At 44.7% G+C, this 12,257-nt stretch overlaps 1 protein-coding gene across 4 annotated transcripts in view; it reads right to left on the bottom strand.

Annotated features, from left to right (window-relative positions):
- Positions 1 to 7,261, bottom strand: part of LOC106610359 (CXXC-type zinc finger protein 4) — a 31,076-nt gene extending 23,815 nt beyond the window's left edge. For 2 of the 4 annotated variants that reach the window (XR_001329892.2, XM_014209674.2), the window contains exons 1-3: positions 6,351 to 7,260; positions 3,349 to 4,344; positions 926 to 1,003 (exon numbers count right to left, since the gene is read on the bottom strand). Coding sequence is in view for 3 of the 4 variants with exons in the window: in XM_014209674.2 (XP_014065149.1) it covers positions 926 to 1,003; positions 3,349 to 4,212 (942 nt within the window). In the remaining variant the exon portion in view is untranslated. Of the gene's footprint in view, positions 1 to 925; positions 1,004 to 3,348; positions 4,345 to 6,350 lie in introns of all 4 variants that reach the window. The other 2 variants (XM_014209676.2, XM_014209680.2) reach the window with 2 other exon arrangements.
- Positions 7,262 to 12,257: the final 4,996 nt, after the last annotated feature.

Raw genomic sequence — 12,257 nt, 5'->3', positions numbered from 1 at the left:
GTTTACAGCACCGAGATGTGGTGAAAAATGACTGAATCTGAACATATCAAAAATACATCCAAACCAAGTGGGTATGTAACTAACTTCACACCTTCTACAATGCCTTTGAACCCCAACACACACACAGCCTCCTCGGCACAACCTGATTCTATAATTACAGGTACCGGGACAAAAATAATAATTACCGGTACAAGAGGAACCCCATAATCTGAATGACAGAACTCACAATTCTAGTACCTATCTCTTTTTTAAAAGCAAGTTTGGATTTGTTTTTGTTTTTCACACCCTCCCTTCCTTCCATGGTAATTCCAACGGTCTTAGTTGGCAAATGGATGTTTTTCCCGAACCCAGCCAAACCATCCATCAGGCATGAAAGGGCGTCTTCCTGAACACCCGTTTGAGAACACCTCGTTTGAGAACACCTGTTAGGACCTGGGGATGTGGAGTCAACATCAAATGAGCCTCTATGGGACACCTGTAACCTCCAGCATTTAACGACATCCTGCAGTGATTTTTTGTTGGTACTTTTCCTGTTGAAAAACTAAGTAAACACACGTGCTAAAGGATACAACGACAAAAAAAAAAATGCTGCGCAAAAGAGTGTATTTTAGACAACTTCAAACTTCCAAGGAGTAGGGCATTCAAAGAGTTGGTCTGATAGTGACTGTGATGTCATCAGCCTCCCCCTTGCTTGAGGAGCCCCCCTCCCCCAGGACCACCTATTGAGATCTGCCTTTTGTTAAGTGAACCGAGTGTTAAATGAGGTGAAAAGGAGACTGCGTGCGGAGTAGGACTTTAAAACCCACAACAGACAGGTTTCAGAGGGAAGTGCAGAGGGAATTTGTCTCTTGTGGTTAAAGGAGTTATATGGCGTAAAGCTGATGTTGATGTACTGGTAATCAAGCCAAGTATCAATAACACTAACCTGGTCCCAGGCTGTATAGCCAACGCCTAAGGTCTTTGTCAACAGATCAGGGACCAGTCTAGGAAAACACGGACCTGCCTGTAACACGGGTAACAAGGATTGTGTGGTTTAATGGAGGTTGCAAAGTGATCAATATTTTACCACATGCACCATACAGTCAACACTGAATGCAAGCCTGATGTAGTCATTGCACTCTAGAAATATGGGACCAAATAATTAACTTGACTAAATTATAAATTCATCCAAATATGACACCTTCAAATGGGGGACTAGATACATAAAGTGCTTTCATTTCTAAATGGTAAAACTGATGTGCATGAAAACACCCGCAAATAAAAGGTGACATTTTGTACTATCCCCTCGTAAAATCTCAAATCCAAAATACTGGAGTATAGAGCCAAATTAAAATCTTTATCTTCACTGTCCAAATAAATACATAGGGTAGTATATGCGTGGACCATACAGTCAAAACTGAATCCAAAATTTGAGGTAAACAATAAACTAAACTTCCATAGTGTACCTTTAACACAGAAACCATTAACTCACAACCCTTTAGACAGACCTAGAAGACAGTTCAGGACAGTATCATTACTAATTCCATGATAACATTCAGTCTGAAGCATGGAACCAGCAAATAATCTCACTTTCTTATACACAGTCTGTTGGAACCAAACAGAATCCTGAACAAATAGGTGGTATGATGAGTAAATAATAAAAAGATGTTCTGGGCCATTACTTCACTAGATCCACAACATGCCTCCATCTGCATATTCACGCAGATCCTGTGCATTATCTAGGAGTTATGAATCAATGTTTCCATTATTTTCTATAAGGTAGGCAAGAAACATCAAGGGAAGCAATCCAGCAATAAGAAAACAGTCTAACAAGGAGCAACATGCTTTCTTTAAGCCGTCTCCTCCCCTTCATCTACACTGATTGAAGTGGATTTAACAAGTGACATCAATAAGGGATCATAGCTTTTCACCTGGATTCAGCCTACGTCATGGAAAGAGCAGGTGTTCCTAATGTTTTGTCCACTCAGTGTACATCTGTATCTCCAAAGGAACAACAAGCTTTCAACACATTCATAACTACGACCAAGTTCTGAAAAATGTACGGGGAAAAAAAGTAAACAATGACTATTAAACGTTGAAGAGAGACGTACTGTTACAGTAAGTTATTCAACATGTGATATTATATTAGGACCCTTTTTTTTTTTTAACTCGGCTCTACCTGCCACTTAACTATTGAACCAATCCCTGGCCCACGCCGGCCTACTGCGCCATAGTGTGTTGTGGTGGTGTACCACAATAGAAACCCGTGTTGTGTCAGAGGAAGTCAGAACCATGAACACAATCTTACATTTTACAACTATCTGTATTCCACCACAGTCCTTTAGAAACAAAATGTCATGCGCCAAATAAATCAATTCAAATACAGCAATTAAACAAATAAAACAGCCCTGCCCTCTGAATGTAGAGGGCACTGAAACTAAATGCTCTCGCTAGCTGTCAGTTATGTTTGTCCATTTTCTCTCCTTCCTTCCTTGGTCTAAAAATCAAAAACACACCCATACTAGTTTCTCTAGCACTATCCCATTACTGTAAGTGCATCACCCCAAAAACTTCCAGACATCTTTGCATCACAATTGCTTTCTAGGGCCCACCATTACTGTATGCAAGTATGTGCAAAGTATCAACCCCTAAAAGATTGATCCACATTCGGTCATAATGGCCTCAAATAGAATAGAAAATGATTTCACCTCAAAAACCCGCTATCCTCAATCAATTCCTATAGGATCAGGCGAACAGAATGTGTCTGGGGAGGATTTTATTTCATTACACCCCTCCCTCCGTATTAAACTAGGGGAGTGTTATGAGACGGACGCCATCAGCGGGCCCTGCCATCACTCTCACGGTGGTCGGCCCTGGTACTTTGTGGGTAATCGGCCTTCGCCGTCCAGAGACGGTCTCCGTAATTGGTTAAAATGACCGGGGTGCAGAGAGGGATGACTCTCTCACCCCCTCTCTCGCTCTCTCTGCTGAAAACCATTTCCCAGCTCCGGCTTGGAGCCGAGCCAAGCCCAGGGTTGTTCGGATGCGTTCCAGCCCCAGCCTGACTGGCAGCAATTACCGGGTGTCTGAGCCAAGCTCAGCTTGCGCTCCGCACAAACACCCCTAATTACTGCCAATTAGGCTAGGCGGGTAGGCAGATTGGAGAAGCTGGGGGGATGTTCAGGCATGGGTGGGCATGGAAACTATTTTCAAGGGCTTAGAAAACGTGACTGGATGAAAAGGTTAATAATTTGGAGTGCGGGGAGGGAGGGAGGACGGTGAAGGAGGGGAGAGAAGGATAATAACAAAAGAAAGGAAAAGGGGGAGGGAGTGAAAGCCCCTCCCGGTTTCCTGGTTCTATTTTCTCACCTCCAGCGACGAGCCGGGTTTCTTTTTCAGCTCCTCACATTTCCTGAACTTGCAGATCTGGTGGCCCGTCTTACGGTTCCGACAACTGCTGCACACGCCGCAGTTGATTAGCCGCCGGCAGGGCGCGCACACCCCGCACCGCTTCCTTTTCTTCTTCGCCGGGTTCCCGCCGGACGCCGAGGAATTATTCTGTGGGCAGTCTGCCAGATTGGCAATTTGAAACGCACTGTCTGTAACGGCTGCCGAGGCTGCGGGGGAGTGAAGGGCTGTCATGACGATGACCCCGGGAGGTAATGAGATGCCCCCTAAAGCCGGAATGGCGGAAAAAGTTCCGACACGTTCCTGGAGATTCATTATCTCTGCTTCGCCGGCGCCGCATTTCAGCTTGTTCATGCATTCTCCCGCTAAAGGTCTGCAGTGTTCGGGGGATAAGGTAGAGAGGAAATTATTATTTGCCATTTGCTGTAGCGTTTCTGGCGGCACGCCATGCTTCCCCGGCCTCTGGGAGTCATTCCTGTGCATGCTGGTCCTATTAGGGTTTATTGTCGCCGATTTCCTCCCCCAGAGCATGGCGTTATCGCAGTTCCACGGGGACATGCCTATCCGGGCACTGGGGAAAATGGGTGTTGTGATGCGGGCGATCTTGGCCGTCTGGCCGAACGCGCCGTTGGTTTTGTAAAAGTTTGCGAAAGAGCGGTACCGTTCCATCTCGGCGTTATAATCCAAAAGCTGGCTTAATCCACCATCCTGGAGGTTCTGCAAGTTCTGCAGGTTCTGCAGGTTCTGAAGGTTATCCTTTTGTAAGAGAGAAACGTCTGCGTTCTGTCCGTTCTCAATGCAGAGAGCATTGTTTATATTAGACATGGCTGGAGGACGGTTGAGCAGGGTTCACTGGGGAAGAGTCCGGGGTCGCCGTCAACGGTGGCCTTCGTCAAACTAGAAGCTGCTGGTTACCACCAACAATATGTTACCATCCTGCTTCTGTCTCCTCCAGCACTGGAACACAAAGAACAAACAATTACAGATACAACAGGAAAACAACATCCTCAGCCTAATCCATTTCCATTCTCTCTCCAAGTTTTTCCATGAGATAAAAGCTGATAAAAGAAGTTTGACCAATCAGCTGGCATGTCGTTCATTTTCTTCTTTCGGACTACTTTATAATGAAACGCATCTCAAACTATTGCGAGCAGATCCTTATCTGGTGACAATAATATAATAGCTCTGACATACCAACATGTCATAACGGGATACAGGAATTAGCATGCTCAAGAGGACAGCACTAGCTTCGTGTCAGAAGAGACTTTCAAGAGATTTTTTTTAATACGGTTGTTAAATGATTCCTGGATATATTTTAAATAAGTCTCATCAATTATGTATTTGATGGTATATTCTTGCAAAGGACAAACAAATACACATGGATGGGATATAAATGACACCAGTCACTTAAATAATATAAGCACAATATTCAGCCAAAAAGTATCATCCATGCTCACTGAAACTAACTACTCTGGAACGTCAACACAAAACCAACCTGTTTTCAAAAGCAACCTGACATTATCCCGGTGCTCTACAGTCTCCAAAACACTATGCACGTTGAACACCTCACGAGGGACAACATTGTATATTATTTTCACCATCACTGATGTTCTTCTAAAGCGATAAGGTCTCTTCCATGTAAACCCACTCCCGTTCGCTCTCTTAATAGCACCTGGTATTCATTCATGGATCCCGGGTTCTATTACAATGACAGCGGAGAGAGACCACCACTGGTGAATTTCAATCCAACCCACGAAGCCAGACCTCCACGGACAACCGTAGTGTCAAGTGCCTTAGGGGGGGAGACTCCATTTCCTCTCTTCCCTCCCTCTCCTTTCCCCCAGTCTGTCTGGAATTGGTTTCCACTGATAAAAGCCCCATTAGACACTTCTCTCCCCCCCCCCCTCCCTCCATTAACTTTTGCAGGCTCTTTCAGTCTTTGTTTAATTGCCAAAGCCAATCCATTGCAGGTAAACACTAAAGGATTTTGAGTCACTTCCATGGTACAACCCAACAGCTAGCTCCCAAAATGAATGATAAATATCCACACAGGAACAGTGGAACCCCAGAGAGAGAACATATTGGGTGTCATTAAAGCACAGCCAGAATAGTAAAGCACATGCCCACTCTCAATACAACTGCCCAGCAAGCAGTAATTCTGCTTACATCTCCTCTACCACAAGATGACATTCCTGAATGATGAAATCCATGCCAAATAATGGATTAACCGTTTTTGTTTTATTAATATTCAACTTGAGGACAAAGCTAAAATAGATCATTCTTCTAAAATCACAATATTAAACAAATGTAATAGTAACTGTTTGAATACAATGACAGCCTACCTGATAATATGAAGCAAATATTATCCATACAAATGCATAATATAGATATAGATAGATAAGATAGATAGTAGGTGGAAACAAAAACATGCCATGGTGTGCCATCCCAACAGCACCCCACCGCCACCAGTAAACAAAACCGTCCATGCCTCAATGATCGGTCCGGCTCGCAGTCATTATTACTTAATCAATTCACCCCAGGAGCAAAATACGCAGCCCAAAGGCAATCAAGTCAGGGCTATCGATTCTCAGCCTGTAAACAAACTTTAGAAAGACAGAAATGTTCGATACTTAGAGAATGAGAGGGAGGGCGAGAGAGGGAGACAGAGAGAGGACCACAATAGTGTACGTCCGATGACGACTGACGAGCCCTTGTGTGGCTGCTGTGGCTTCCATTAATTATCGCTAGTCTGGTCTGTCGGAGACACTCGGAGACCAAAGGTCATGCAAAAACAATCCATAGAGGGCTCTGGACAGTACATATAAACCGTTACAATCAATCCGACAGCGCCTGGATCACTTTACCGCCAGCTTTAGCCGACATAAATCGGGGGGTCTGAGTAAAGCATGAGAAATATCATATGACGCTGCCTGTACTGGGTAAAATGGAAGAGCTTCACCTACCTACCAGGTTCCTGGCGAGAAGAGATTCCAGACGCCTAGCAGTCTGCTGCCAACACAGAGCGGCACATTACCGCAAGGCGCGATGGAGATAAAAAATAACGCGAGGATGTGGGAAGAGCACAGCCACACTGAAAAAGAGCGCTCAAAACAAAAGGAGCATTTTTACAGACTTATTTTCCTGGCTTGAGAAAGCTTGAGAAAAAAAAAGTAGGAAAAATAGCAAACTTAAAGCGATAGCCTATCGAGCTTTTAGAAGAAAAGAAAAAGCGGTTTATTATTATAAAACCACGGCGCTGTAGGGGGGGGGTGGGGGGGAAATAACGGTGCGTTGTAGGTGTTTCCTCTCCTTGGTCCGAGGTGTATTGTGTGTGGCTGCCTACTGTTAGCTCCGTGCTGTCTCCTGTCGCTGTGTGTGGCTGATTGGTGCTGAGGTGAGGACGCTAGGATGTGGACACCTACTGATCATTGGTTAGAAATGACTATAGAAACACTAGGCGCACTCGGGAGGGGGCTGGCTTAGGGCCAATGACCGTGGCTTAGGGCGCTCTGCCGGGAAATAACTCTGGGGAAGCTGCGTCTTAACCTTTTGTCGTTCCCTTTCTCTCCTCTTCTATTTCATTCGGACACGCGAAGCGTTTAGAGGGTTGTCATTTACAGTATGCGTCTTTTAATAGGGATTTGCGCTTCGCGTGAGGGAAATCTTGTCAAATTAATTGGAATTGAGCGGTCCAGTGATGAAGATAAAATGCCTCCTATCAGGATGTTTTTTTTCTCTTCTCCCATCTCGGTTAGAACGACTGCCATAATTACGAAGACCTGCGCGTGCCACCACGGGGATTCATCACGATTAGGCTATAAATCCCTCCCGATGGCCACAAACACACGGCTCCCGCGTAGAAACACATGGATGCACGGCACATTTATTCCATGTGCCCATGTGAGATGCACTCCATTCACAATATTATGGAATATCATTTCTCGCTAATGCACGTGAAATATGGTAATGTAATTGAATAATGAAATTATGGCGCCAATCAATTACCGAGCCAATCATTCAACCAACACAAATTAGGCCTATAGATGTGCAATTGGTGGTGTAGGCTAGCCTGAAATTATTAAACATCCCTCAAACTCAAGATAATTAATTTCATGAATAGACTCTGCATGAAAAGTGCCAACACAATGCGATTTCAATAGATCTGGGCTATTTGCCCAAATAGAAGTTGATTACCAATTTTACCGAAATGTACCTTTTTAGTTATAATTAGTGACAAAGCTGTCAGATCACTTGTCAACTTAAAATGGCTTGAAAATAAACTTATAGAAGTAGAACTATTTTAAAACGGCGAACTTTAAAGTAAAAATTGCTTGCGGCTAAAACAATGGATCTCCCAAACAGACAGCAACACACACACACACCCTTGATTACAAATGACAGGCACCTGTGTGGAAATGAGCCAAATCAGCCAAGACAATGAGCGGAGCAACTAACAGAACGTCTAGAGCTATCTGCCACATTCACAACAACTGGGAACTCGGAAAATACGAGGTCAAATCATGACGTCAGTGATCTTCAGGTCGTAAAGTCGGAGCTCTAGAAAGAGGCTCGAGTTCCGGTGTTGGAATTCCGAGTTGGATGACCGTTCAAATCGATTTTCCCCAGTCAGAGCAAATTGTTTTCCGGAGTTCGCAGAGATAGTGGCACTGATTATGGAGAATGATTGAATGGGTAAATTACGTACATAATTGTATACACATATGCTTCATAAATCTATAGTTTAAAAAGTAAAATACGTTTAAATACTCTAAAAATATAAATGTATTCCATTGTGAAGGACTAGCCTTCACAGTTATACACTATATATACAAACGTTTGTGGACACCACTTCAAATGAGTGGATTCAGCTATTTCAGCCACACCAGTTCTTCACATTTCTGCCCTGCTAGAGCTGCCCGGTCAACTGTAAGTGCTATTATTGTGAAGTGGAAACTTCTAAGCGCATCAACGGCTCAGCCGCGAAGTGGTAGGCCACACAAGCTCAGAGAACGGGACCGCCAAGTGCTGAAGTGTATAGCTCATAAATATCGCATGTCCTTGGTTGCAACACTCAACACCGAGTTACAAACTGCCTCTGGAAGCAACGTCAGCACAAGAACTGTTCATCGGGAGCTTCATGAAATGGGTTTCCATGGCTGAGCAGCCACACACAAGCCTAAGATCACCATGCGCAATGCCAAGCGTCGGCTGGAATGCTGTAAAGCTTGCCGCCATTGGATCTGTAAAGTTTGGTGGAGGAGGAATAATGGTCTGGGGCTGTTTTTCATGGTTTGGGCTAGGCCCCTTAGTTCCAGTGAAGGAAAATCTTAACGCCAAAGCATACAATGACATTCTAGACGATTATATGCTTCCAACTTTGTGGCAAGAGTTTGGGGAAGACCCTTTCCTGTTTCAACATGATAGTGCCCCCAAAACACAAAGCGAGGTCCATACAGAAATGGTTTGTCGAGATTGGTGTGGAAGAACTTGACTAGCCTGCAGAGCCCTGACCTCAAATATCATCAAACACCTTTGGGATGAATTGGAATGCTGACGGTGAGCCAAGCCTAATTGCCCAACATCAGTGCCTGACCTCACTAATGATCTTGTGGCTGAATGGAAGCAAGTTGCTGCAGCAATGTTGGAAGTCTTCCCAGTAGAGTGGAGGCTGTTATAGCAAACGGGGTTACCAACTCCATATATATGCCCATGATTTTGGAATGAGATGTTCAATGAGCAGGTGTCCATATTGGGGCTCCCGAGTGGCGCAGCGGTCTACGGCACTGCATCTCAGTGCTTGAGGCGTCACTACAGACACCCTGGTTCAATTCCAGGCTGTATCACAACTGGCTGTGATTGGGAGTCCCATAGGGCGGCGCACAATTGTCCCAGCGTCATCAGGGTTTGTCCGGTGTAGGCCTTGTAAATATGAATTTGTCCTTAACTGACCTGCCTAGTTAAATAAAGGTTAAAACAAATAAAAATATATATACTTTTGGTCAAGTAGCGTACCTAAAAACAGTCAAATACATTGGCCCATATTAATGAAATGTCTCAGAGGAGGAGTGCTGATCTAAGATCAGTTTTCCCTTTTAGATCATAATGAATACGATTGTATGGACAGGGTGGATCTGATCCTAGATCCGCACTCCTGAATAAGTTGTCTGCCTGAGCCAGTGGGATGCCAGTGTGGCCTCTTCTATGAAAGGTATCGGGTACTAATGGTTTGCCATCATTTTAATTTATAGTGTTGGCACTCGCCAGTGTAAGGGACAAGCCAAATTGGCATTTCATTCAAGAAGGCCTATCTCTGTAGTTCTATGTAGAAAGTTGATTATATTTGTGTAGTAGGCTAATGCTGTAATTACACTATAGCGACAACATTGTATAGATGGCAGTGTAGGTGTTGCCTTTAGCCTATACAGAAAACCACGTGACCTATACTCAAAATAATCTTTAGATGATGCATACATTAATATTGCCAAGTCATGCATCCTACTATGAGCTTACAGTTCGCAGAGACCCCCACCCCTCCCCCCCCCCCGAACTATTACGAATAGAAACAACAGCAGTCCTTGTCATTGGACACAGTGAAAGCATGTGGTGGTTAGCTATAACTCCTCAACATTACTCGTACGCTCTTATTTCTGCCTCGAATTAGGGCTGGATTCAATCCATATTGCCGAAGTATCGCGGAAGACAAGAGGTCAAATGAAAAGGTCATTTCCGATTGAGCCGACATATGCAGCGTTTACCGTGAGCGAATTGAGTCTCCGCGACCGCGGGAACGTTGCCATTTAATTGTCAATCGCGCTATAAAGCGGATCTTCAGTGCTACGGATTGAATAGAGCCCTTAGTCCTTTGGGAGTGTTTCTTGGTTAACCCTTCTATTACATGTAAACCATCAGTATAAGCCCGCTGCACATTTACACATCACATCTGTGTCTACGTAGCCTAACCATCAACGACTGAAAATCATTTAATCTTACCAGCGTCCACACCTCCCTGGGGAAATCTGCCTAGGTGGTCCTAACCTCTGTCGAGCTAAGCCACACAGGGCATTAGGAAGCAGGGTCTCGACTGGGGCGGCTGGGTCTCTAGGCTAGTTGTGGGAGGAATGGGCTCCACGTGGCAGGCCTTTGTTCCTGGCTGTGTGCCCCAGAACCCCCCCCACCACACACACACTCTGGATTTTAAGTGAACTCCAAGGAGTAATTAATAATGCCGATGCCAGATTTAAGTGTAGCCAGCGTTTAGTCGATGGAAATGGGATCCAGGAGGAGTAAGGTCATGGTATGTGAGACACCAGGCGGCCTGGGCGTGTGGAGGTGGAACATGGGCGGATTGGCCATGCGGGCTGGGAGTGTGTGTGTGTGTGTGTGTGTGTGTGTGTGTGTGTGAGAGAGAAAGAGCATCATCTTTCTTGTTCTTCAAGTCCTCATATCTGTTGTCAGAGCCCCTTTAAATGAATGAAATTAGTGAGTATATAAATGGCAATTCAACAAAATCATCAAACTATGGACATACATTACACTCCAGGTTAAACAATACATGTGAAATTATTCCTAATATTGGTTAATGAATCCTATAAAAATAGAATGGCACAGTCTTATCATTGGATCTGTTTCTCATTGGAATGATGAAAACAAGAGATGGAAAGGGGGAAGAGGAGGAGCAACGTTGTAGTGCTATTCATCCTGGAGGTGCATCTGATGAGCTCATCCAGTTTGCCTGTTATGGAGACTAGCATCCCCCTGAGCCCCCTAGAGCATGAGGAGAGAGAGGTAGAGCGAGAGAGAAAGGGGGAGAGATCAAAAGGGGGAAAATAAAGAAAGAAAGAAAGAGGGGAGAGAGAGAAAGGGACGAGAGAGAAAGTGTAGAGTAAAAAGAGAGTGTTAAAGAGGGAATGTGAGGGAAAAAGAGAGAATGTGAGAGAGAGAGAGAGTGATTGACTGCAGGCAGGGAAGGGAGTAAACAGTGTGAGGAGATTACTGCACGGCAGTAGCGTTGGCAGTGATGCGCCTCCTCAGCACGCCAGCAACCTTGGCTGGTGTTTATTTAGAAACCTGCCTCATTTCCCCCTCCCCTCTGAGGTAATATATGGCGCTGTCTCACCTCACGCACATTATCCCTCCATCTGTGGCAACATGATGCAGATCACCTGTATTCACCCTGGCTATCTCTCTCTGATATACAGGGGAGTGCGTGCACACACACACACACACACACACACTGCTCTACCATTTCCCGGCTTAATTGGAGTGTGTAGAGCACCCTTAATTATCTAACATGCAGCTTTGCTGACAGTGACACCGTGACCTGACCAACTATGACTCCTGGCACGTAGGCTGTGTCTCAATCCATAAGCAGCATGTTAAGATACCTTGGAAATGGGACTTTAAAAGGGCTATTTTAACTGCCTCAAAAGACAACGTCCTTGTGTATTGAGACACAGCTGTAGTCTGCATGGAAACGATGACTCCATCTAACTTCAAGTGGTTGGAGAGTACGTTATTGGAGGGCTAGTGTGTAAACAAGAACAAAACATTACCAGCCACACAGATGTAAACAATAGGACAATGCAACAACGATGAGCTCCCTTAGACGCCAGAAGGTGATTAACCGGACCAAAGATAACAAACAGGAAGCTTATTGAGGTAGAACGGGTTGGATGTGTTTGTATGAAGAAGGGTGAGAGAGTCCAGACCAATGCCAGGTTTGGAAACTACACGGCACATTACACAGCGGGCAGAATTTGGCATGAGACGTCATAATGATGTCATGATCGGGTTCAAAGCTGGTTTTGGGATTGTAAAGATGTAAACCACATTACAACCAGGTGAAGACTTCCTATTTCTTGATGATGTCA

This window comes from Salmo salar, chromosome ssa08 (genome assembly GCF_905237065.1).
Source record: "Salmo salar chromosome ssa08, Ssal_v3.1, whole genome shotgun sequence".
Taxonomy (NCBI): Eukaryota; Metazoa; Chordata; class Actinopteri; order Salmoniformes; family Salmonidae; genus Salmo; species Salmo salar.
This window is presented reverse-complemented; position numbering and strand designations above follow the sequence as displayed.